General features: G+C 32.0%; 3 protein-coding genes and 2 long non-coding RNA genes across 11 annotated transcripts; 4 read left to right on the forward strand and 1 right to left on the reverse strand.

Annotated features, from left to right (window-relative positions):
- The first annotated feature begins 73 nt into the window (after positions 1-73).
- LOC126854438 (uncharacterized) lies at positions 74-4913 on the forward strand. Its single transcript, XR_007688105.1, has 3 exons — positions 74-343; positions 1905-2023; positions 4401-4913. It is a non-coding gene; the product is annotated as an uncharacterized LOC126854438 (long non-coding RNA).
- Positions 4914-8463: 3550 nt separating this feature from the next.
- LOC126854439 (uncharacterized) lies at positions 8464-10201 on the reverse strand. Its single transcript, XR_007688106.1, has 3 exons — positions 10082-10201; positions 9392-9716; positions 8464-9027 (listed from the first exon to the last, which is right to left on the reverse strand). It is a non-coding gene; the product is annotated as an uncharacterized LOC126854439 (long non-coding RNA).
- A 744-nt stretch (positions 10202-10945) lies between these two features.
- Positions 10946-15281, forward strand: LOC126854421 (ubiquitin carboxyl-terminal hydrolase 30 homolog). Its single transcript, XM_050601136.1, has 6 exons — positions 10946-11647; positions 12025-12177; positions 12412-12575; positions 12759-13190; positions 13356-13691; positions 14131-15281. The coding sequence occupies exons 1-6, from the start codon at positions 11548-11550 to the stop codon at positions 14383-14385; spliced, it is 1440 nt and encodes a 479-aa protein (XP_050457093.1). The 5' UTR covers positions 10946-11547; the 3' UTR covers positions 14386-15281.
- A 362-nt stretch (positions 15282-15643) lies between these two features.
- LOC126854434 (mediator of RNA polymerase II transcription subunit 18) lies at positions 15644-17231 on the forward strand. The gene is made up of 3 exons (XM_050601158.1): positions 15644-15928; positions 16031-16285; positions 16427-17231. Exons 2-3 carry the CDS (start codon positions 16080-16082, stop codon positions 16884-16886), a joined length of 666 nt encoding a protein of 221 aa, XP_050457115.1. The 5' UTR covers positions 15644-15928; positions 16031-16079; the 3' UTR covers positions 16887-17231.
- Positions 17232-17578: 347 nt separating this feature from the next.
- LOC126854437 (RNA-binding protein 1-like) lies at positions 17579-24346 on the forward strand. 7 transcript variants are annotated; one of them, XM_050601167.1, is made up of 7 exons: positions 17579-17721; positions 18761-18976; positions 19292-19384; positions 20638-20685; positions 20885-20932; positions 23425-23511; positions 23785-24346. In XM_050601167.1, exons 2-7 carry the CDS (start codon positions 18768-18770, stop codon positions 23786-23788), a joined length of 489 nt encoding a protein of 162 aa, XP_050457124.1. In that variant the 5' UTR covers positions 17579-17721; positions 18761-18767; the 3' UTR covers positions 23789-24346. The 7 variants fall into 7 exon arrangements, with proteins under 7 accessions (XP_050457124.1, XP_050457128.1, XP_050457127.1 ...); XM_050601171.1 differs by lacking the exon at positions 20885-20932; XM_050601170.1 differs by lacking the exon at positions 20638-20685.
- Positions 24347-24530: the final 184 nt, after the last annotated feature.

Below are 24530 nucleotides of genomic sequence, written 5' to 3' on the forward strand. Positions count from 1 at the left end.
TGCGACAAGGGGTGGCCGCGACGCCGCCGAGTGAGATGAAAATAGACATCGGAGCGAGACGCTGATGCCTGTCAGTTCCCTCTACGGAGTAACGCCGCTGATCGCTTCCCCCGCTTGATACCCTGGGCTACCCCCGGCCATGGCGAACGTCGCGGACCTCGAAATGGAAGAAAGAGGTGGCGGAATTTCGGAAGATGCGCTCGTGCTTCTTCACCTCGCTCGATTTCTTCGCGGTGATCCGTCAAGAAAAAGAGAAAGAGAGTGATTAAGTAAGAAAGAGAAGAAAAGGAAGGAGGAATACACCACGTGGAGAGCGCACGTGGCCGCGTTATTCAGACTGCACGTAGGTAAACGATGGTTTGCTCATGTCCGGTTATGTCTAAACAAATCGGACAATTGATTGGGATGGATGATCGATGGAATATCTTTCTCATACTCGCCTCGTGCTTCGTTCTTCTGCTTAAAATTGACAATTTTTTAAACAAGCTCTCATGACATCTTGCTTGCGCTATTATTTTTTCTCTGAATAATTTGAAATTTGTATCAAGAGGATGTACTCTTCTGAATTCGATTGAGCTATTGACACGAAAAAATTCTTCAATTTCTCAAATGATGAATGAATATAATGCTTTTTCTCTTATTTTTCTTCATCATCTTCTTGTTCCGCTATTCTAATTTGATCAAACTAGAAGAATCTTCAACTCTTTATAAATATTTCCTGTTATTGATTTTTTCTCATAATATCTGAAGAATTTTGTTATACATATACTATATCGTGCTATACATATATCGTAGATGAACACATATTAAAATATCATACATAAACATAATCAAAAATTGCGGACATATCTTAAAAAAATTTTAGACATAAGAATAAATTGTGAAAAGTTCAATAATTCAAGATTTAGAAAAAATACAGTTTTTCATAGCATAGTAATAATATATTAATAAAACATAACATCTACATAAAAAAAAAATTCTTAATTATTTTGATCTTGCTTTTTGTTTCTACTTTCTTTGAGAAATCACTGATATACATATGTATTCGTGGCTAATTGTACATTATATAATTGTCATGTGAGACCGCAAGAATCATCGATGGATGAGAATTTGACGCATGACATCTTTATTTATACATAATCGAACAGATCAAACGACATGCTTCTCCCTTCCTCCAGAGAGCCTCCAAACGCGCTCCAGTAAACGCGCAGTGGTCGCTGACGAGCTATGGTCAGACGAAGGCGCGGCGCGCGGCTCTTTCGCGGGAAATCGCCGTAGAAATAATATTTACGCTTGCTGAGCAGCGCAGTAAAACGAATTCCATCGTTGTCATCGTGCCGATCGCCATAATACCGTCGTTTTATCCCAAGTGCATCGAAATAGACACCGATTGCTCGCAAAAGGCGCATATGTGAAAAGCAAATATTAATAGTATAAGTGGAATTTTTCATTGCCGAGCTGCAATATTATTACGATATTCATAGAAATCATTAGAAAATGCAAAATAATACGATTAAAAAATAAATTTCGTTGTATTAATATTGAAATATTATCGTCATTTTTTAAAAACTATATTATCAAAGACACGAGCAAAATAAATTTTTTTTATTAACATTTTTAACGTATTAAATATAAAATGTTATTTTATAATATATACGTACATTATATTTAATATTTATACGAACAATTTCATTTGTGCAATTAAAAATTTCAAAAAAAGTTTAATAATTTTGTTCTTTTATACTAAAATTACAATTTCTTCAACTTGAAAATTTTAATCTTATCTCTTGCTTTAATTTAAAATATTTACATATTATATCTTCTACATTACCTAATATGATTCTAATATAACATTTGCATTTTGCCAATCCGTGACATTTCTCTTATTCGTACGATTTCAACAGTTCAACGTAGTGCAATAGATAGCAATGCAGTTTTCTCGCGGAGAAATTGGACCTCTTCCAGTCCTGGTTAATGACAGGAAGAATTGCGCGGAGGACGATGATTCTTCGGCCGATGTACGGTATGTGTCATAAGGTCGATTGAGAAACTCGTCTTTTCGTCAACTCGTAATGATTCGCTAAAGCTAATAAAACGTGTTGTAAAATATAAAATCGCTCAATGTTAAAAGATTGCAATTCAATAAAACTTTATTATCGTAATTTAAGAAAACTTAATTTATTAAAAAATAATCTTTTTTCGTTGATATCGATTAACTCAAGTGTATTTAAAGGAAATATATAATATATTACGAGTAAATATATTTTTGAAAATTAATTCATAATATAATACTAAACGTGTTTTTATTTGGTTCGCAAATTTTCATTCACGTGATGCTTATCATCGCGCGATTATTATGTAAAATTATTACGGTCGATCGCGCGTCATTAGGTCGCGCTTATTCCACGGGCGTGGGTGAACGACGTCAGCGTGCCAAGAAAGCCACGATAGTTACGAGCGAGCAGCCGGTACGTGCCAAACGTATGTGTTAGGCGAGGCTAAGCGAAAAGATCGAAGCCTCTGAATCATTTAATACTTTAGAGCACCCCCGCTTGTCTTCAATTCTTCTGTTGTCGCATGATTTATCTCGAGACATGTAAAATTAGATAGCGAAAAATAGCATAGGAATTCAAGAGTTTCTATTTCGAATAAAACACACATTATTGTTATGTGTAAAAAATTATTCTTCATCTGGTAAAAAATTATTCTTGTTTACACAAAGAAAGTGTCTAAAATTTATATAGTTTACAAATATTAATTGTCTTGGTATCTTAGTATAAATTCTATAATTCTAATATATAATTGTTTAAAAATACTTTCTAGAGAAAGTGGTCTGTAGATTTTTCTTATACTAGAAGATGACAAAACATCACATTTATTTTCTTTTATGACATTTATTATTTAATAACTTCAATCAAAAGAGTTCAAATTTAAAAAAAAGAAATGTTTTTGAAAATATGGTGTAAAATGACAATATTAAATTAATTTACAAAAACATTTAATATAAAAAATAATTAAATAAAACAAATTAATTCTCACTATTAACGATCCATAAGCGTATCAAAATAAAAAGGTATCGAAATAAAGGATATTTATCAATATAAACTTGAATTTTTCAAGAGATAAAATTATGTGATGCTAATTGCTCACAGTGAAAGAGCCAATTGGCATCGCCGAAAAGAAACAACAATAAACTTTAAGAGGACTTTGATATATTCAAATATTAATTTAACATGTCTTTTTTAAGAATAGAAAATGTTTCGAAAAGAGATCTGTTTTAATTATAATTTGTGCTCTTGTACCTAATTTAATTCCATTCTGTGTTACAATTTCCATAACAATTTCTTTTTATTTAAATTTCGAGTCAAGCTTTAATGAGATAGTCATTCTTATCCTTTTTAAATAAATTATTTTCATTAAAAATGGACGTTTGAAATCAAAACAATGAAAAATCGTATAGTCCATGCTTGATAAATAAGCATAATTAAATTCCGCACAACTGAGACCTTAAATCATCTCGCGAACGGTAATTTGCGCGGACGCGTGAGGTGAATTTATCGATGGGTTTCCTCACGATACCTGGCACGAACTCAGTAATTTTCGGACAGACGGTGGCCACCCGTTAAATTAGCACGATACATTTTTTCGTCGTTGAAGCTAAATAAATACCTGACAGATCTATCCGGCAGATGAAATGGAAAACCGAAACTGCGAAAACGACAAACCGAAAATTCATAAAAACTCATTATCAGTCAAAACCATCAATTATTTTTATAATTATTCTCACAATTATAATAACATTATTATTATTATTATTATATATATCTATATATATATATATATATATATATATAGTTATACATTTGTAGACATTTAAAAAAACTGTCAATTGTTTTATAACGCTTTTATTTATTATATATAAAATTATTTATTATTACAAAGAAAAAGATTTTTTTTTAAATTAAATCTAAACATAAATAGTTAGATAACAATGCTTACTTTTTAAATTATAATTTTAGGTAAATTTTATAACAAAATTTAATTTGATGCCAAATCGTCAAAATATTTAATTCTAAAAGTATAATGTTAAAAGCCTTTCTTTATTTTATGCAATTTAATACTTTGCTTCTTTCTATTTGTATTTTTTTTTATTTCTTGTCGTATTTTTCTTGGCAACTTGCTCTCGGCGATCATATTATTTCTGCGACATCAATCTGATCGTCAAAAAAATGAAATTAATTTTTTTGCTTTACTTTTATTCCTAATTCTTGTGGTTATTTTTTAGAAAATTTAAAAATGTATATCGCATACATTGTACAGGTATATCTAAAATAAATCTCTACTACATTGCATTTGACATTTCTCGTAATTTTCCGGTGTTTCACTCTTCTTTACTCTAGCGATGGTCCAGATGACGTCGATGTTGGCCGCGGATCCGATGTTCTAACAGCGCGCACTTCTATAGTCAGAAATCGTAGGTATGCGCAATGGAGACGATGACGAGAAGAGACGAGGGGCAGTTCTCGAAACACGCGTGCACGCACACGCACACGGCGGAGACCCGAAGTGCGAGAAGTGCGAGCAGGAGAGACCGAATCTAAGATTATTTCGGGATCGACGGAGATAAACCGGGCCAACGTCGAGATGGAAGAGCGGACACGAACGAAACGGGCCTCGCCTCGCTTCACCGACATGAGCCTTGAAGCTTGAGTCATCATCAACCTCCCGTCATCGACATCGTCGAGACAATTACGAATTTGATATTATACAAGTGATAACGAGCGTATCCAGATTTCTGGATAGTCTTATTTTTTTTATATAGTACATTGTTTATTTAAATCATACTTATTTTATACATAATTTATATGTAATCATACTGTATATATCGAATTATGTTTGTAATTATATTTGCATTAAAGAGCAACTATTTCTAACCAGATTTTTAAATTAAAAATTTTCGTAATGTATGAAAACATCTGAATATATGTATATATAGTCCTTCCAACTTCATTAATTAATTTAATACATATAATAAATAAATTTATTTATTTACTATATTTTACTGCACACCTCTCGTATAAAGTTAGTTTATGAAAAGAGAGTGAGAAAGATATATATAAAGTTAATATATAGATAAATAGTTAAACATTGAATTAGAGTCAAATAATTCGTCATTAATTTAAAATGTCTCAGTGGCTTATTTATTACATCGCTTAGTTTTGGATCGTTCTCAATTACGGACAGAAGATATTAAAAGCTTCTGTAAATATAAATACCCGAAATAAATCTAAAGCAATAAGCAAAAATCTAAAAATTTGATATATGAATTATTTAAAAATAAATTATATATATAAATTTTTAAATTCTACAAAGTTTTCTATAGTTATATATTTTTTATAGTAAATACCATGTGTATAATTTATCTTTATTACAATTCTTTCTATAATAATTATATAATTTTTATTTTTTATTTGTCTTCTATGTTTTGTCATATATATATATATATATATATATATATATATATATATATATATATATATTCCTTGTCTTATTTTATGTATTGTATATTTTCTTATTATTTTGTATTTTAATTTTACAAGTATTCGCGTAACGCGTTCTCAAATTATTTGTTCGTTCACTGAAATTACAATTTAAAAATCTATAATGAGTGCTTAAACTACTGCGAAATGGTTTCTTCAAAAGGAACTTTTATAACCGCGAAGAACAATTTGGCGGCGATACAAGAAGTACAATAGTCGGTTAGTATTGCATTACGTGTGTTCTCTCGACTGGCTTACATTACGCATGGTACCGACCCATTTGTCGACGCATCAACAAGTATATTTTTATTACCGCTAAAATATTTTTATTATCATTTGCAGCGATTGTCGAATTAAATGAAGATCGAAACAAACGAGATCTCGACTCGGATTTAAACAATTAATTCTCTTAACGTTTCATGCACTAGTAAGTCGCGAGTCACTCCGTATATGCACGCGCTGGTTTATAACACGTTTCGTATATTTCCGCTATATTCGCATTTGATGATCTTAGCTCCCGAGCAAGCGAATGCCTCGCTCACCAATAAAGGAGAGCGCGTCCGAGAGTTTACGATGCGGCTCAATTTAATAAACGTGAAACAAATGACTTGGAAAAATATTAGAAATTGTTGTACCATGCCGTGTCGTTAGAGTAGCCCACACTTATTCAGAGAATTACAAAAGCAAGCAAGATTTGACGTCAAATTACGATGATTAACGCGTTTGTACAAATTTTAATTCCTTTTTAATTTCCTAAATATCTTATAAAAAAACATGAAAACATCAGCTCTCTTTATTAAAAATCCTATGTATACATAATATAAATATAATTTTTCTATATTAAATATCTCTCTCTATTATTTAAAAAAAAAATTCGTCAAAATTTATAATTTAATATTAAATTTCTCTTCCTGAAACGTATAAAAATATATTTTAAGTTATATTGATATTCATTGGAGAATACAAAGTAAAACTTTTTTTCGATTTTTCTATGAGAAAGCTCACACGACGACCTATATTTCGCGTCTGCAAAAAACCAAGAATACCGTCGCTGGACCAGCAACATTTCGCAGCGAATCCGAATCGTGCCAAGCGCACGCTCGGTCCGACATAACTTTGTTCATAAATGTACATGATCCGCACACCATTACTATTGTGGAATATGTGTAAAAATTGCCTCTCTCTCTTGACTGTCGTTATTCATCGACTCCATGAAACGCAACACCATCCGCGACGAGTCATCTCTCGGAGCCGATGCCGCGACGACGACAGCGAAATGGATGTACTCGAGTATACCAGCGGTATTCCGTCTCGATGCCAAGTTCCGCGCCTGTTGTTCTGTGTCCCTGATAGTTATCTCACGCCAGGAACGATCACATCGGCGTCAAGACACTGACGCGACGACGGCACCGAATGAGGGATGGTCCTGCGGTGAACGGGCGCCTAGCCGTTCGTTCACGGTAATCGAAAAACAAGGTCACCCGTGACGCGAAACGGAATTTTGAGAAGAAGAATTTCACGATCGCTAATAATTCGCATATTCGATGCGAAAGCGATTAAATATGAGCGATTATACGATCGAAAAAATCCTACTGAAAGATATCCTGCAAAAATGAATTTATAGCTCAAGCAAAGTGATAAATACGGAATGGAAAATAATTATTTGATAGAGGTTCAAAGAAAAATGGAATGCGTGTGGGAACTCCAATGCTTTATTTAACATAGGGTTATACGTGTTAAAAATCAAAATGCTCTCTCCAGTCTTTCTCACAGCCTTTAATTTTGTAGAATAGAATATTAATATGTTGCATAATTTATCAAGATTCTATCCCAAAAAATTAAGAACGGTGAGGAGGAAAATTGGGGAAGGATCGATCACTTACACGTAAGTTTGCATTAAATAAATATTAATATTAATATTAATGTTAATATTAAATTTACTTATATTAGACTTCCCACAAGCATTACATTTTTCTTTAGACATCTAGCAGATAGTTATTTTCCACCCTATACACTTTGTAGCGAGATTGTTATTACTTTGCTAGCGAAATGAGAATCCATTTGTACTTATACAGAATATATCTGTTAATATATAATATATATAATTATATAGAAATAATCTCCAGATTCAGTATAAGTAAAATTAATATTAATCTTTTCGCTATACATATAACAGGAAGATTACATATGAGATATAGTGTGCGCCAATGATATTTTTCTTTCATATAAATCGAAAGAGTAATGCAATCGAGGACATTCGCGACATCAAGTGCATCGAAACCGCGTGCTTTAATTCCTTCATTTATTTTTCCTCTTTCTTTCAGGACACATCTGACCGGAAATTAAATTTGGAGAAATTCGTAGCCATATCAATTGACGTTATTAATTGGCCGTTACGAACGACGAACCTCGACGCGTTTCCTTCTTCTCGCGTTTTTTGGCATGTGTCACCCGTCATCCTGGTCCCGCTGTCACGATAATAATTACAAGTTATGATGTTGTGTAATTTGCGTGTATATTCGTTAATTCAGCCGACGCCGGGATCTAATTCGAGAGAAGATATTTGGACGAGATCCTCGAAAATGCGATAATTAATCCCGTCGGGAGATGACGGCTCAATGAATGCAACTATGCGCGGGTGAGTTTTGTTGGCATGTGAACGAGATAAGTCACACGATTAAATTACATTGTATTACATTACATACGGATAAAACTGTATTGCTGTCTGATTATCGTTTCGATCTAATTATCTATCAATGTCGTGGAAAGATATTAGCATTTTCAAACAGATTATGAAAAAAAAATTTTATTGACATAATTGATTAAGTTTAATGTAAAAAGACCCAATGCCTAATCGATACTTTCAAATCAATGATTATTTCATTTATTCTCTTAACATTTTTTTTAATTCTTATTTTCGTAAAAATAAATCTTTAGTTAAACCGCAAAAAATGTTTCAATAATTCAACACGAATCAATAGATATCATTTTACAAATTATTATTTTTATTTCTCTCGAAAATTCTATTTTCGATGATTATTTTTATTGTGAGTCATCGAGTTTTATGTACGATTATATGTATTTTTATTGCGTCAAGTTTTCAATCTCTCTCTCGTGCGATGCCATAATAACACGCAGCGGGGCAAATTTCTAGTCTCGAGGCTTTGAAGCTCGAAGAAGAAGGAGAAGCAGAAGAATTACGTAAGGCGAAATAAGTCCGTTCGGCCGGGTTCTTCATTCCAAATCTCACACAACACCCTCGATGCTTCTTCGTCGCTTTTCTTGATCCCTCCTTCTTCGTCGTCGTCGTTGTCATGCACCATACCACCTTAGCTCTCCATCGGCCATCGTTGTTCTCTCTCGCTTCCTCGCCGCCACGATTTGCCTCTGAGGCTGACAGCAGCTATTTTCGTTTCCCAGTGACAATATAGCAGTCACCGTTTAGATCGCTCTTACTAAGCCGAGCTTTGGCCCACCTCTCTTTTCCCTAACAGTTTTTATTTCTTATATTTATGAGAAATCCTTGTTAAAATTACTCTTTTCTCTTACTACCTGTTCTTTTTTTATTAATGAAGCATAAAACGCTAAGATATCTCGATTAGCATATGTGATTATATATGCGCCTCGTAAAATACGAGTATAATCTTCAAAAAAAATTTAGTATAGCAGAAATAATAAAAAAAGTTTATATAAATATTTTGTTTTATCTCTCTCATTCTGTTACTGATGAATTTTATAAACGCATTTTGTGATTGAATAAATTCTCGTTATAAAAATTACATTTTATAAAACGTAAACGGAAAAAATGTGAAGGATAAAATGCGGAATTTCTTTTTCAAAATTCTACTTACTTTCTAGTTTCTGTTCTCGGGTACCATTGCATGTTTCTAGCGCCGGTCGCAATCGGGTCTCACGATGTGAGAGTCGCCTTATACATGTATTTTTCGCGGTGCGAATGACGTCAAATACAATCATCGTCGAGAAATGCAATTTCCTCGTCGATGCATTTTTTTCCTTCAGGGTAGGCAAGTGAATCACACGATCTTCCTGCCTTCCTTCCTCGTCGTTATCGATATGTGCCGATGTATTAATGTGCATATGTGGGCGTTGAAGACCAGATGCATTCGACAGCAATGCTCTTTGGCACGTGTTATCTTTCTCTGCACTTGTATAATCCTGTGTAAATCAAATATTAGATACGATTTCGATATATCTCGGATATAATTGCAGTAAATTAACAAAATGTCTCTATCCATTCTCTCTCTCTCTCTCTCTCTTTCGCTTTTATATCTCTCGGAAGTAATATATTTTAAAAAGCTTTATCAAATATACATACGTAAATTTGCGTATACAAAATAATAATATTCGGCAAGAACGATATTACTTTCCGATATTCCTAATAGCTCGAATAAAAATTTCTCTCTTTTTCAAAAGCAGTGCGAGATTGAGAATGATACAAGTATAAAATTCAACACGATAGATATGCATAAGAAGACTATATAGTCTATTCTCTTTCAATTTTACATACTATTAGCAATTACCTTAATATTTCCTAAATAGCTGTGTACCTTTCTATATTTTTTGTCTCTCTCTTTTTTTCTTTTATAGAATTCTATTTTTTGAATTTGCGTCCCCACAAATCGGTGCGCGATCACACTGAGCTTATTTTAAATACAGTACTTCTCTGGTATTTCTGAAGAGGGCGTTAGCGCACGGATAAGTTTTCAAGCCACATTCATTTTTGTATCACTTCAGATCACATACAACCGATACAACTAAATGATATATACAAAATAGAACAAAATACAAAATACAAAAACACCAATCGCTGGTTTAAATCAAATTAAATTTCCTATCAGCTTTTTTTATGCACATTTCGATTGTATCATTTTATATTAATATATTGTATTAATTATGTATTAATTATTATATTAATATATTGTTTTTGCATATTTTTTGTGCATTTTTATTAATGAAAGACACGCGTAAAAGATAATCGTTAAAGAACAATATATTATTTTCTGATATTTCTTATACTCGAATCAATTCCTCCATTAAAAAAAAATAAAAATAAAGCGAGATTGAGAATAATACAAGTATAAAGTGCAACATATGATATATATATATATACACATAAGAAAGCTATATAATCTACAATTCTTCAATTCTCAATTTTTCTTGCAACTAACAATTACCTCAATATTTCGTAAATAGCCATATATACCTATTTATATTTTTTGTCTCTTCTTATTCTTATTTTTATACAATTCTATTTTTCGAATTTGCATCTTCACAAATCCGTGCGCGATTACACTCTGCTTTATTTTAAATACAATACTTCTCTAATATTTCTGAAGAGGACGTTAGCGTATGGACAAGTTTTTAGAAGCCATATTCATTTTTATATCATTTCAAGTCGTATACAAAATCTACACAACTAAATGGTACATACATACAATATAAAATAAAACTACAGAAACACTATTCGCTGGTTTAAATCCAGCTAAGTTAAATTTTCCATTAACTTCTTCTATTTTGTATATTGTATGCACCAATTAATTGTATTCTTTTGCATTAATCATATTTTTTTGCATAATTTTGATTTTATCACATGACATTTCTATTAATGAAAAACGTGTGTTCACTCTTTCCAAATTTAATTAATACATCCTCTCTTATCTCTCTTCTATTTCCTTTTACTCGTTTTCCTCTATTTGTCATATTTACATCTGTCATTCGAGGACACCTTACAAATCGCTCGCGTTCGATCATTCGCGTATGCATATACTCGAGTGGCGCGTCTCGTGAAGAAATAATAATCACGGAAATTCGTCGTCGAAGTTAAATTTCGTCCACGCGAATTTTTATCGTCAGTATTCGGGGCAGAATTTTTATCGCTTCGGAAGCATGCTCGAACAAATAGCGAAAGAGAGAATTACGCGAGCTGGAGTGTACGTAGGTTAGAACAACTGTTCTGTCTCGAAAACTCCGTCTGAAAAGCAATATAATGGACGTAGAAAGAATTGCAATGTTTGCCGGCGTAGGCTTCGCCATCGCCGTCGGCCTATTTGTCCTATGGGGCCCATCGCCGAAACCCAGAAAAAAAGGTAATGTACGGAACTTAACTCCAACTCTATCGAGTAGAAGTATCAGTTAAGCAAAATCGAGAAATTTCTTATATCATACTCTTTAGTTTTTGTTATTGTTTTCCTTTTTCAATAGTAAAACTTATGAGAATAATAATAGGACGCATTGTCAATGATACCTTTTGCAGCTGTCAATGTTAGAAATACAGTAAAGTTAAAATTTTTCTTTCCAGAACTTGTATCGAATTTATTTATTTTATTTTTATATTTGATTACTATAGCTCATTTAATTTTATATCTCTTCAGTTTCTTAATATTTTTTATAATTAATTTTATATTATATATCTTGTAAAGACATTCTCTCTGATATTTACAATCTTATTTGTGTTTTTTTTTAGGCCAAGTTATCGGAATCAATAATTTGGGATATACATGTTTCCTGAATTCTCTCTTGCAAGCACTAGCTGCTTGTCCTACATTTATTCTCTGGCTTCAAAGACAGCAGGAGAAGAATAGAAATTTTGCTAATACACTACTCTCTGTCCTCAAGAGTATAAGATTTTGATCAGATATTAAAATATACATTCTCTAAATTTATTAAATTCTCTATTGTCTATTTCAAATTCTTCTAGTGTTTTTAAAATTTTTATTTTGTGGCAACGTCAAGATCTTTAATCTTAAAGCATTTTTCAAATTTATGGAGAAATTATCTATATATACTGTTACTTCTTTATACTTTATATTTTTTTTTGCACTTTTTGTATTGATCTATATCTATCTTACAGAAATTAATGGTTTTGCTGATGACATGTATGGTGATGTGACACCTATAGAAATCATTTCTTCTGTTGGTTCACTGTGGAATTTTGGGCCTGGTCACCAAGATGCTCATGAACTGTTTCATGTAGTTCTTAGCGCATTAGATGCTGAAATACAACCTGCAAATAGAGTATGTGATTAAAAATTCATTTCAGCACAGAACTGTCCACATAATTTGTTCCACAATGATCGAATTAATTAAAGTTGCAAAAAAGTGAAAAAAAATATTTTGTTTCTTCCAAAATTTTTATAATTGATAAAAAATTAGCTCTTATGTGATTCGACGATTATTCATTAATCATTGCGATTTCAGAAAGGCTGTTTGTCTGATGCGCTGCCGCCAAGTCCGAACATGGAGTTAAGGATGAGAGGAGTGGCTGATAATCTTGAATCGCAGATTCTAAATCTCAGAAGCGCATCATGCAATGACATTGCATCAGTGAAAAATGGCATTGATACTTCAAAGGGCTTTGACAAGAACTGCAATAATCAAATGATGACCTCGACTTCGTCCATATCCAGCATGTCTCCGAGCATCGGGTGCAGACCCGGTATGATTCTCGCCAGATCCTCGGAATTGTTGTCCCGAAGTGCTCAAAACAATGGTGACTGTAAGAGTCCCTTCAGGTCGTGGAAGTCTTTATGCACCATGCCCTTTGTCAACATTCCGTCGGTCTCGGTAGAGACGCATCCGTTCTCGGGTCTAATCACCAGTCAAGTTCAATGTAGCAGCTGTTCCTGGAAGGTATTAGAACAAAAAAGTGAAAGAACAGTTTTTCCTCGTATAACTAATTTCTCTCGAAAATAATTTCCTTTATGCACAAATTTTTCCTTCAAATTTTAATTATCAATACAAATATTTATCAATAATATGTACTAAATTTTAATACTAATCTGATTTTTTTTATAGTCTTCGGTACGTTATGACAAGCTCGAGACTTTGTCATTACCCTTACCACCGCTTACCTCGTTCATGCCGCAACACCATACTCTGGAATGGCTATTGTCACGTTTTGTGGATAGCGAGATGGTACGCGATGTGCAATGTGATGGATGCTCATTGCGTTGTGCCGCTGTCAAGACTCTCACTCTTGGGAAATTGCCCAAATGCTTATGCTTGCACATCCCGAGGACTACATGGAGCTCTTCGGGCGTGCTAATTAAAAGGGATGATCAGATTACATTTCCCGAACTTCTGGTGCTAGATCCTTATACTTACACGGAGACGAAAAAGAGAAGCGTGCAGGTGAGTTTTGTAATTTATTAGTTATGTTCACAATTTCATGTATGTGTATATGTGTGAAACATGGACTAAGGATATTGTTTTATAAAAGTCTCAGTCTATATTTCCATTGAATACCATATATAATAAATAAAATAAAAAAATTTATTGAATTTATTATAATCAAAAAATTTGAAATTATAAGATAATTATAAGATTAATTTTATTAATTGATAGAACTGTTAGATATTTAGTTTATTAAATTATATATTAATACATATAATTTATTAATTTTATTTTGTAAGAAATTAATTAATTAATTTAAACAATTTATTGACATTTAGAAATTGGGAATTTAAAAATTGTAGTTATATAATTTATAGATATAATATCTAGCCTAATCTAAATAAAAATATCTACTAAGATATACAATCTAATTAATTTAAAATCTTTATATTTATAGGGTGATGCGGTGAAGTTTCTCGATAGCGGTTTTACGACGATACAGGGTAAACATAAATATCGGTTATGCGCGGTAATCGAACACCGTGGCCCCGTGGATTCCGGTCATTTTGTTTGCTTTAGACGTGGAAATAAAACGGATCAATGGTTATACACGTCCGACATTATTGTCGAGAGCGTGTCTCTGACACAGGTGCTGCTTGCTAGCCCTTATCTGCTTTTCTACGAGCGCATTAGCAGCGTTTATCCTAGCTAGGAATAAATTTTCGAGGTGATAGACAATCTATAGGAATTATATAATTACATGTAGATCAGTAATGAGAGTCTGTTCTTTTTTGCTACACTCTCTCATGCTTTTAAAATGGAACGAACAATAGTGATGGAAATAATGTGGAAAGGTGGAATTATAGATTTGCAAATAAGCGTGTCAAAAGTGCAGCTGAAAAAAGAACAAGAATAAGATTTGAAAAAGATACAAGAGACTGTCGAATTTTCCATAATTAGTGTAGTATCGCTCGATATTTGCGATGTAATTGCGATAATACTTTGTTATAATCTGCGACTATAGAGGATGTCTTTAGGTGATATTTTATAGCAGTGGCAAAATATATCAAGTATATAATCCAAAATTCAGAAGCATTTCAAAAGATTCGATAATAATTACTATTAATAAACGAATCTAACAGTAGTTAGTTTTGTGAAACTTCTTGCTTCTGACACAGTGATAGCAGATTTCAGAAGAGATTGTCAATTCTTATACAAATCAATTCTTATACAATTTTTTGATCAATTCATCGTCATTAAACTTCATTTTAATGAGGACTATGAGGATCGTGCCAATGAAAAATCTCTGAATTAAATTTATTGAGAGGGATAAGCGAGATCTTGTATTTTTTTATTATATGTTTATATCTTATAGAGCTCTTCAAGCTCTTGCAATATGTGCAATTGTTAAAAATATTACTATAATTATAAAGACTGTGAATCTAATTAATAATTTTTTGTATATATCAAAGAATTATTTTTCTTCCTGGATAGCATACAGGAATATGCTAATTACCAGAATAAATTTACTTTAAGAATTAACATAAACTACTTAACATATGTAATTTAAAATCTTATAGAAAATGTATCAAATTGAAATAAAATATTAAAAAAGATATAAAGATAAATCTTATTCAAAATAAAAATAAGAATTTTTTTCTTTTGCAAAGTATAATTTCATTAAAATAATAAATTTAATTAAAAGTATTTAATATTTGATATTTTATTTAACTTGTTATATTCTATTTTTTATTATAAAAAATGCAAACAAATATAAATATTTTAACTTATATACACAATATTATTTTAAATTTAAATAAATCCAATTTAACTTAATCCAAGTCTATATATATGTGTGTGTATATATATATATATGTATATATATATATATATATATATATATATATGTATATATATATATATATAAATCTAAGTTAACTCAACCTGACTCAACCTTACCTTGCCTCATTTTTAAATCTCATTATAAATGTGTGGATTTCAGATGTCAGATATCATATTTTGATCTTCATTGTCTCTATATTATAGTTCATTTTCTGCATGGTTGAATGGCAAATTTGAAGTAGTGATAGAGATTTGTAAAGAGAATGTCGTATTATGTGTCTAAACAAAAAAACAAATTAAAAAATTAAAAGAAAAACATTTTCTAAGGTTAGAAAACATAAGAAACATATCCTACCGAGAAAAATTATGTGGAAAAGCTTGATTATATTGTAAATAATATAAAAAGAAAAAAGGTGTGATTATACAAAAAACCTATATAAGAAATATTATAAGCATTATTAAAAATATCATGTATAGCAAGAGTTCTTTATTATATTATCTTTCCTCAAAAACAGTTTATCCTTCAAAAGTTATTACTTCTCGTGGAAATTCACACAAGCCAGCATGACTACTCCAATCAGCACTGCCATGGACAGTTTGAGCGCAGCTCTAAAATCCAACATTATCCCCAATCAAGAATATCTGCTGCAGGGATCGGTATTGGATACATCCGTAGAGGTATTATTGCACAGACTTCGTGGTTTGTGCGACAATGTAGACACTGGACCAGAACCTTTCTATGACCATGAGATGTGTTTTAGCATTCGAAGGTACAATCTTCTTTTTTCTTTTCTTTTATTCTTTCCCCCTCTCTCTCTAATCTTATTCTAATAAGATAATATAGTTATGAGAAATATAATTACACATCAATTGTTTTAAAGAGCTTTTGTAAGAATTTATATGATTGTTAGAGGCTCACCGCAGGAACAACCACTGCTATTGCGAGTGCGACGTGCTCTAGATCCGATCCACTCAGACATGCCATGGCAATTGCGATACATTGGCCAACCTGAATTAGGTGATAAATCTCGACCAACAGTCGTACGCAGTAGCATTGATATCGCCACTAACAACACTGTGGTAGAGTTTCTCACTGAGCTGGGTTGCAAGTTAGATTTTGAATATGTCACTCGTGGTTATATGTTTCGTAAAGGTCGAATGAAGATCACTGTATCGAAGATCTTCAAGGTAAATCAAGGTAAAGTACCAGAAGGCGTGCCAGAAATGATATCACAAAGTTACTTGGTGGAATTGAGTGTCTTAGCTCCCAGTGGACAAGATGCCATAGCAGAGGACATGAGAATATTTGCCGAACAACTGCGACCTTTGGTGCAACTAGAAAAGATAGATTATAAAAGATTGGTCCATTAGTTGTAGAATTTTCTAATAGCCTATAACATGAATAACTAAAATATAATATATCAAAAATTGATTAAATAGACTAATTTAAGTTTGCAATCAAATAAGAAAAAAGCAACAAAAATTCTCAAAAAATTTTAGGAAGTAGATGATTTTATATTAATTGTGTTTCTTCTCCGATATATATCTCCTAACATGAAAGATTTAGTTTATTTCTTATAAGTTGTATAGCATTAGTTTAAGATTAAGATGATGGCAAGGATATCATTTAAATAAATATCTCTCTAAAAACAAGCAAAGAATAAAAAATATATAAAAAAATAGAATTACAGATTTAAGTAAAGCTATATTATTAAATAAAATAAATTGTTTTATTCAAGTTTGTTTTTTTTTAAACTTAATATTTAATTAATACCATAGTTCCTCTCTCTCTCTCTCTCTCTCCTCTCTCTCTCTTTTTAATACAATAATGTAAAAATGTTAAATTTATAAAAAATTGCGAAATAAAAAATCGAAAATATCGCGCGCAGATATGTCTTGTGACCTGCGTACCAGATTGTGTTCAAAAATGCATCGGAAAGCTAGTGACATTTAATTGATCAATCAGAATAAAAGAAACAAAGAGTCTGTCTTGATTGGTCCGTTGCTATTTTGCCTAACGATTAAATTTTTGAACCCAACCCAAAATGACGAACGCGCTGAATGGAATAGTCAAGATGGAGTTGAGTTAGGTCAGGTTAGGTCTAGATAGCTCGTCTGACGGACGTCAGACACCATTTTGTGACATTTTTGCGGTTATTGTGTATTGTTGCACCAGCTGGTCGCGCTAATTCTTTGAAACTCGAAGGTATGGATCATTTAATTGACAGATTGTTATTTGTAATGGTTTTTAGATTATTGCGCGTTCGGCGTCAAAGGAAAAATTGCGGGTGCGTAGGGACCCTCCAAAATTTCCACAGCGTCGATTCAGCGACGAAAAGCAACCGAGCATCTTTTCGTTGTCGTGACCGATAAATCAAAATGGCGGGAAAAAAAACCTGCTATCTAAAGAGATGGGAGAAAAATCAAACACTTTACTTAAAGATGACAAAAACTTAGAACGATATATAATGATATATTTTTATGAGAAATTAAATAATTTAACGGGGGAAGAGGGAGGGGGAGGAGTAAAGAAGGAAAAAAGTAACGAAAATTTGATGGCAAAGTGCAATATGGCGTCGTTCTTGGTAATTGATTTGGGACTTGATTACGCGGCTTTCAATTGATTAAACGGAATGAATAGTAGAGTTTCTAATCCTTCGAAATCTTTCTAGAACGATTATTGTTCTGCCTGTAGAATATAATACGCAATAGGAGAATTCATTATTTATTAATGAGTTTTTTTTTCATTGGTTACATTTTAATAAGCATGTGGAACATAAACTTTAGAATATATATATATACACACACACACACACACACATATTTGTAGCGAATATTGTGTGTGTGTGCTTTATTATTATAATTGTATGTTAATAAGAGTGATAAAAATATTTATATCACTGCTGAGTTATGAGAATTATTGTTTTGGAATTCATAAACTTTTTAAAGTTAATTAATTATATTATTTGTTTTTATATTTTACCTATATTAATATGATAAATATAAAATGTGTTATTAAATAAATTTAAACAAGGAGTTGAAACGTTTAATTTGTCATGTTCTGTATGTGATATTATTCATTTCAACAAAATTAGTGACTTTCTGTTGAAGAAAGTTATTTTATATTGAATATTGCAATCTTGTATTTGAATATATTGCACATACATACTATATGTTAATAATGTTATGAATTTTACTATATGTTAACAAGATTATGTTGTACTTACTTGGTAATGAATTTACAGGTACAAAATGTCACGCTATCGTGAATGGGATCTGTCCTGTAAGGTCTACGTTGGTAATCTAGGTAGCAGCGCTAGTAAACACGAGTTGGAGGGTAAGTTCAGTAAATATGGTCCACTGAGAAATGTATGGGTAGCTAGAAATCCACCTGGTTTCGCATTTGTGGAATTTGAGGATCCACGAGATGCTGAAGATGCAGTGAGAGGACTAGATGGAGTGTAAGTCTAAAATTAATTTTTATATATTGATAATAACAATATTTTAAAAATAATAAATCTAATCTTTTTCTATAATATATAAGGCAATAGCTACTAATAATGAGATAAACATTAAGAAATAAATTATCTATCATTTATTTACAAAATTTTGATGAATGGAATGATTATTGAATATTAATTATTGCTTTATTATTAGTACACAATTATCTCTTGTAGTTTCTGTCTTATTAAAGGAATAAAAAAGAATAATTCAGGATGGTATAATTATTTTTCACATAACTGAAAATATTAAATATTATAATTTCTGCCTTTCAGACACTTGTGTGGCACAAGAGTGAGAGTAGAGATGTCTTCTGGGAGAAGTCGACGAGGCGGTGGTGGTCGCAGACCTGGTCCTAGATATTCCAGGTAAGGAAACTTGCGCTGTTTTGCAGTAATCGCGAATTTCATAGCAAGAAATATATTACAATAGAACTGTAACAGGAACTGACGAGTCCATCGCCAACGTAGGTATTTGTGATGGAAAAGAACATCTCTCTCTTGTTTCAAAAATAGGAATGTGCTCAGAGAAACAAACACAGGGTTTTTTTTTTCTTTTTTTTTTCTTTTTTCAATATACACTTCCTTGCACATTATTTCCACAGACTTGATAGTCCCCTTCTCATGTCTCCGTGTGTAGAAATGCTGATAGGTTACATATTTATACATCGTGTTTCTTTTTTTTCTCTTTTTCCCTCTCTCGATTGTCGTGTATCTGGCTAATCTTCCAATTTAAAATAGCCGATAATTCCGATTCAAATTACGCCACGCGATACGTCTCGTAAAAATATATCAGAATTAGAGGTCAAGTTTGCATGAGAGAATAATGAAAGATCAATACTGGGGATTAATCAGAGCACGGCTAAATCCACACTGCATGTTTGCGAACAAGGAGATATTAAGATACTTATTTAGACTTTTAATTCCGACGTATTAAGATAGAAGACCCTGAGAAAATATATCTAATTCCTAATTATTCCATTATTTATAATGACTTTTAAGGATGAAATATAATAAATATTATGAATTTTATTTAATTTTGTCTATAATTATGGTATTATACACAAATAAACAAATGATTTGTTTTTACAATTTAAAAAAATTAAAAATGTTAATGTGTTATAAATTTTATTTAATTTAAAGGCCAGTTATAATGATAGAATAAAGTTCAAGCTTTTAATTTATTTAAAACATATAGAAGAATATATCATAATAATATGTTCGTACTCTCTCTTAAAAATTTCATTAAATAATTATTATCTAAATTTCTAATTGAATCATTTCAATTTTCTAACTACTTTTTTACTAGCTTTTTATGCTGCTAATAAACTATGTATAACAAAAATTATCTGTTAATATGAGTATATTAATTATATATATAGTAATATTATTAACTTAATATAACTATTCATTTTCTGAAAGATACCTTACAGCTTTTTATCTTAGCACGACGGAAATCGAGATAACAATCTCTATTTTGGGTTAGCACTTAGCGCTTATTTTTTCTGCTGTTCCTTTCATTATTTCTCTCTCTCTCATTGTAATGTCCTCATGTATATGCTTCAGCAAACAATTGGATTTATGTATGATATATATTTCTGTTTTCTTAAACAAATTTATAGGTCCCGATCGCGCAGTCCTCGTAGGAAATCTCTGGGTCGTTATCCGAGGTAAGGTTTTCTCGCTTTTCCTAATCTCCTCCCCTCTGTTGCAAGATCCGCCTTGCTTTTTTTTCTTCTTTCTCTGTCCTTATTATAAAATTGACCGCAGTTTTTAGCAGCTACTAAGCCAAATGAAAATCTCAATACATGAGGCCATTACCGGCAAATACTTGGCAGACATACATTAGTTCTTTTTAATCTTTTGTAGATCTTGGTCGAGAAGTCCACAAAGATTGCCGATTAGCCGCTATTCCAGGTAATTAATTCTTTTTTTCACACTGATATATTTTTCGTACCTCGCTTTGTAAAAGTTTTCAGGATCTATGTGATGGATTTGGCAAGAGAAATCAGATGGTAACCAGTAGGTATACATATTTCGCAAGCTTGTATTTGTCGTAGCATATACATGTTTATACATATATCTATTGCACGCATTATCTACATCACTAAAGGACTTTAGATATGGAAAGACGTTAATCGAAAAGGACGAACAATCGTGTTTTGATCACTTTTCATCGTACACGCATTGCAGTATGGATTTTGACTCGAGTATGATTAATGATCTATTAGTACCTACACAATTTATTAATTTGTTTTATTAAAGTCGCAGTTTTATTCAATAAAAAATTGATGTGTGCTTGATGTATCGCGATGATGTATACGGAAGCGATATATAGATTCGAATTGATTAGCATGAAATACAGAGTTACTTTTTTTCCGCATATATTCGAGTGGGCAGCTTAAAATAAACGAGAAGGCAATAATCAATCGGTGATAACGGCTAAAAGCGAGAATTTGTATGCATTTTTTTTTATTTTTTTTCTTTTTATTCATAAAGTTTTTTTTACTGTAATAGGTTTGAAAAAAAAAGAAAAGAAAAATACGCGATATAGGGGCCAGGAGTATGATAACGTTGATGATTATATTGCTAAAACTGACGTTTGCAGATTCTACCAGCATCAGCTCCTAGCTCTGTTCGTCTCCCCGCCACTACTACTACTGCTACTTCTACTACTACTGCTACTACAGCCACCATGAAAAAGCGTATTCGTACGCGAACAAACAAAATTTTCAATCTCGCAATCGTCGTCAATCAAACAAAACTGAACAAAAAATATATATAGATATGCCCGCCTGTCCACTAACTTCCCAACCAACCAAGTCACCATCAGTCACCACCAAGTCACCAAGTAGGAAGCTGCCCATACATCGTATCGTCGAGGTTCTGCGTTGTGGTGTTGCGACGCGCATATAGTACACAACAGCGTAACAACCGAAACAACAGTTTGCGTGCTGCCGGAGTGCCGTCAATACCGAAAATGCCATCTTTTGTTGCTGTCTGCCCGTTCGACATCGCTAAAAAAAAGTCTTGAATTGAACAACCGTTCGTCGCTCGACTACGAGATTCTCTCATTCGATAACTACTACTATTATTACTACTACTACTCTTCCACCACTACCAACCGATCACCGGATGTTGTTGCAATTCACCTTCTTCGACTCTTCGTGTCAGCTTTAGCCCGGGGGGGCGGTAATAGGCATCGAGTTAAACGTCAAAATATCCGCCATCGTGAGAAAAACGTCACCATCGGCTGCCACCATCTTAAATGAATTCATTGCACAAAAAGAATGATCTTCCGCACAATAATTCTATCCATCGACGCGTTTCTTCATTCGACTGCAAACGACTGTCCTCTTGACTGTTCGTCATTTCAATATCGACGTTTCTGTTTCATCACTGCTACTACTAGTATTACCGCTACTGTTACTACTGCTACTGCTCCTACACATCAACATCAATTAGGGACATATGTTTAGCGACGATGACAACTGAGCGCGCAAAAATCTGCTGCCGAGAGATCTTCTCGACCTTCGACTTTTTAAGAATGAATTCACAAAAAGCGAAATGATCACTTACTACACACCATCCCACCACCACCCACCAATCAACCACTACTACATGTTTACAAATGTCTGGTATTTCACCGATTTTCAAAGATTTTTTATCTCTATTTCTACTTTTTGTTTTTGTTTATTTTTTCTTCTTTTTTCACAATTGTATATTATTAGATTTATTGAGATACAATGTCTTAAATTTATTGTTGTAATTTCGGCGGCGAGTTTTGTCAGATTCGAAAAAAGAATTGATGCCGTGCGGCTAGATAAATGAAACCTTTGATTTGTTATTAATAGAATTTTTATAAATAAATATTTAATTGAATCAGAAAATTTTTAATTAATATATGTAATATAAAGCGGTATATATATTGAGAGATGTCACATTTACCGGTAAAAGATTTAATTTTATTGCTAAAGTTAATCTACTTTTTTTTCTTTGATTGGTTTTGTATTCAATTTAGTGAGCTGCCATTTTGTATTAATTCATTAATTATGTCTAACTATATAATTTTTATATATCAATTTCTAGGCATAATAGAAATTAGATAATTCTAATTCTCTTGCAGTTGTCTTGCAATGATTTTTCATATCTGTGTTTTATTACGCCGCTTCGTCCCGTTTCGAACAGAATATTATGATACTATATATAATTTTCAACAAATTCCAATCTTTACTTTTTAACTAAAGTGATAAATAAGCAACCATTAATATTTTATAATAATATATTATTTATTGTTTATATGATATTGTGATTTACGCAGCTCGTAATGGGGCGAAGAAGCGGGTTCTAACAATCTCGCCTTCTACTTCAAGATGAAAACTATGTCTAAACTGTCTTTAATCTTTTAGGTCGAGGTCTCGCAGTCCCCGCAGGAGATCATTGACACGAAGCCGCAGTCGAGATCGCCGTTCGCGTTCGGATTCCCGCGACAGACGGTATTAATTAAAAAAAAAAATTCTTCAAAATACAAAAAAAAAAAAGAATCAGTAAAAAACAAATTTATACAATGAATGCAATTAATCGTAATTTTTCTTTACTGATGTCATGGCATGATAAATCTACGTTTGAGAAGACGAAGGCTTTGAAATTGACGTGATGGATAGATTAGAAAAAAGATCTTTATTGCTATTCGATAGTTCGAAAGTTTCGCATTTGCGTAAAAAAATTTAATTTTTTTTCTAAGCTTTGTATTCTTTATCTAATTACAGTTAGATGCTAAAAGTTCAAGAGAGGGAGAAAGAAAGGAATGAATCGATTTTATGTGCCGGACGGAAGATAGGAAGAAAGATAAAAGATCGAGCGAGAGACAATTTTGTATGTACATACATAATGAAAATTGTTAATTATTCATATAGAGACACACACACACGCTCACGTTCGGAATTAACAAATGTCACGATAAAACAAAAAAAAAAAAACAAAAAAAACGACGAGTTTGGTGAATTACACGAGTTTAGTATAAACTATATTCTTTTCATAAGTTTCACTATTATATATGTAGCTCATAATTACATAGATGGAATCATCATACTATTGCTTCTGTGGCACATCTATGCATACATACATCTATGTACATAACATCATGATAATTGCATACACCTGATTGAATAATTAATTGTCTCAAAGTATACTATTTACGGTATGCTATTTAAATAAATCTGATCATTACTTTTGTGAGATTCGTAATGATTATTATTGATATTTATCGGTTGTAATAAATATATAGTGAAAATATAAGAAGGGAACAAACATTTATTTTTGACATATGAATCATTTTGTATTTTGTTTTTGGAATTTAAGATACAACACAAATAAAGGCAGATAATAAAATACAAATTGCAATGCTTTTCTTTATATATTGTGAACATGATTCTTCTTTTTTTATTGGCAATGCATATATAATCAGTCTCAATGAATAGTACTGTTTAAGTATATACATTTCCTTCTTATGTTA

Source organism: Cataglyphis hispanica, chromosome 14 (genome assembly GCF_021464435.1).
Source record: "Cataglyphis hispanica isolate Lineage 1 chromosome 14, ULB_Chis1_1.0, whole genome shotgun sequence".
Taxonomy (NCBI): Eukaryota; Metazoa; Arthropoda; class Insecta; order Hymenoptera; family Formicidae; genus Cataglyphis; species Cataglyphis hispanica.

What these genes read in the sequence shown, in the direction of transcription:
- LOC126854421 (XM_050601136.1), top strand. Translation starts at nt 11,548, where the DNA reads ATGGACGTAGAAAGAATTGCAATGTTTGCCGGCGTAGGCTTCGCCATC. An exon ending in ACTACTCTCTGTCCTCAAGA is followed by an intron (nt 12,178 to 12,411) that starts GTATAAGATTTT and finishes TCTATCTTACAG; the next exon opens with AAATTAATGGTTTTGCTGAT. An exon ending in CGAAAAAGAGAAGCGTGCAG is followed by an intron (nt 13,692 to 14,130) that starts GTGAGTTTTGTA and finishes TTATATTTATAG; the next exon opens with GGTGATGCGGTGAAGTTTCT.
- LOC126854434 (XM_050601158.1), top strand. Translation starts at nt 16,080, where the DNA reads ATGACTACTCCAATCAGCACTGCCATGGACAGTTTGAGCGCAGCTCTA. An exon ending in ATGTGTTTTAGCATTCGAAG is followed by an intron (nt 16,286 to 16,426) that starts GTACAATCTTCT and finishes TATGATTGTTAG; the next exon opens with AGGCTCACCGCAGGAACAAC.
- LOC126854437 (XM_050601167.1), top strand. Translation starts at nt 18,768, where the DNA reads ATGTCACGCTATCGTGAATGGGATCTGTCCTGTAAGGTCTACGTTGGT. An exon ending in GTGAGAGGACTAGATGGAGT is followed by an intron (nt 18,977 to 19,291) that starts GTAAGTCTAAAA and finishes TCTGCCTTTCAG; the next exon opens with ACACTTGTGTGGCACAAGAG. An exon ending in CCTGGTCCTAGATATTCCAG is followed by an intron (nt 19,385 to 20,637) that starts GTAAGGAAACTT and finishes ACAAATTTATAG; the next exon opens with GTCCCGATCGCGCAGTCCTC.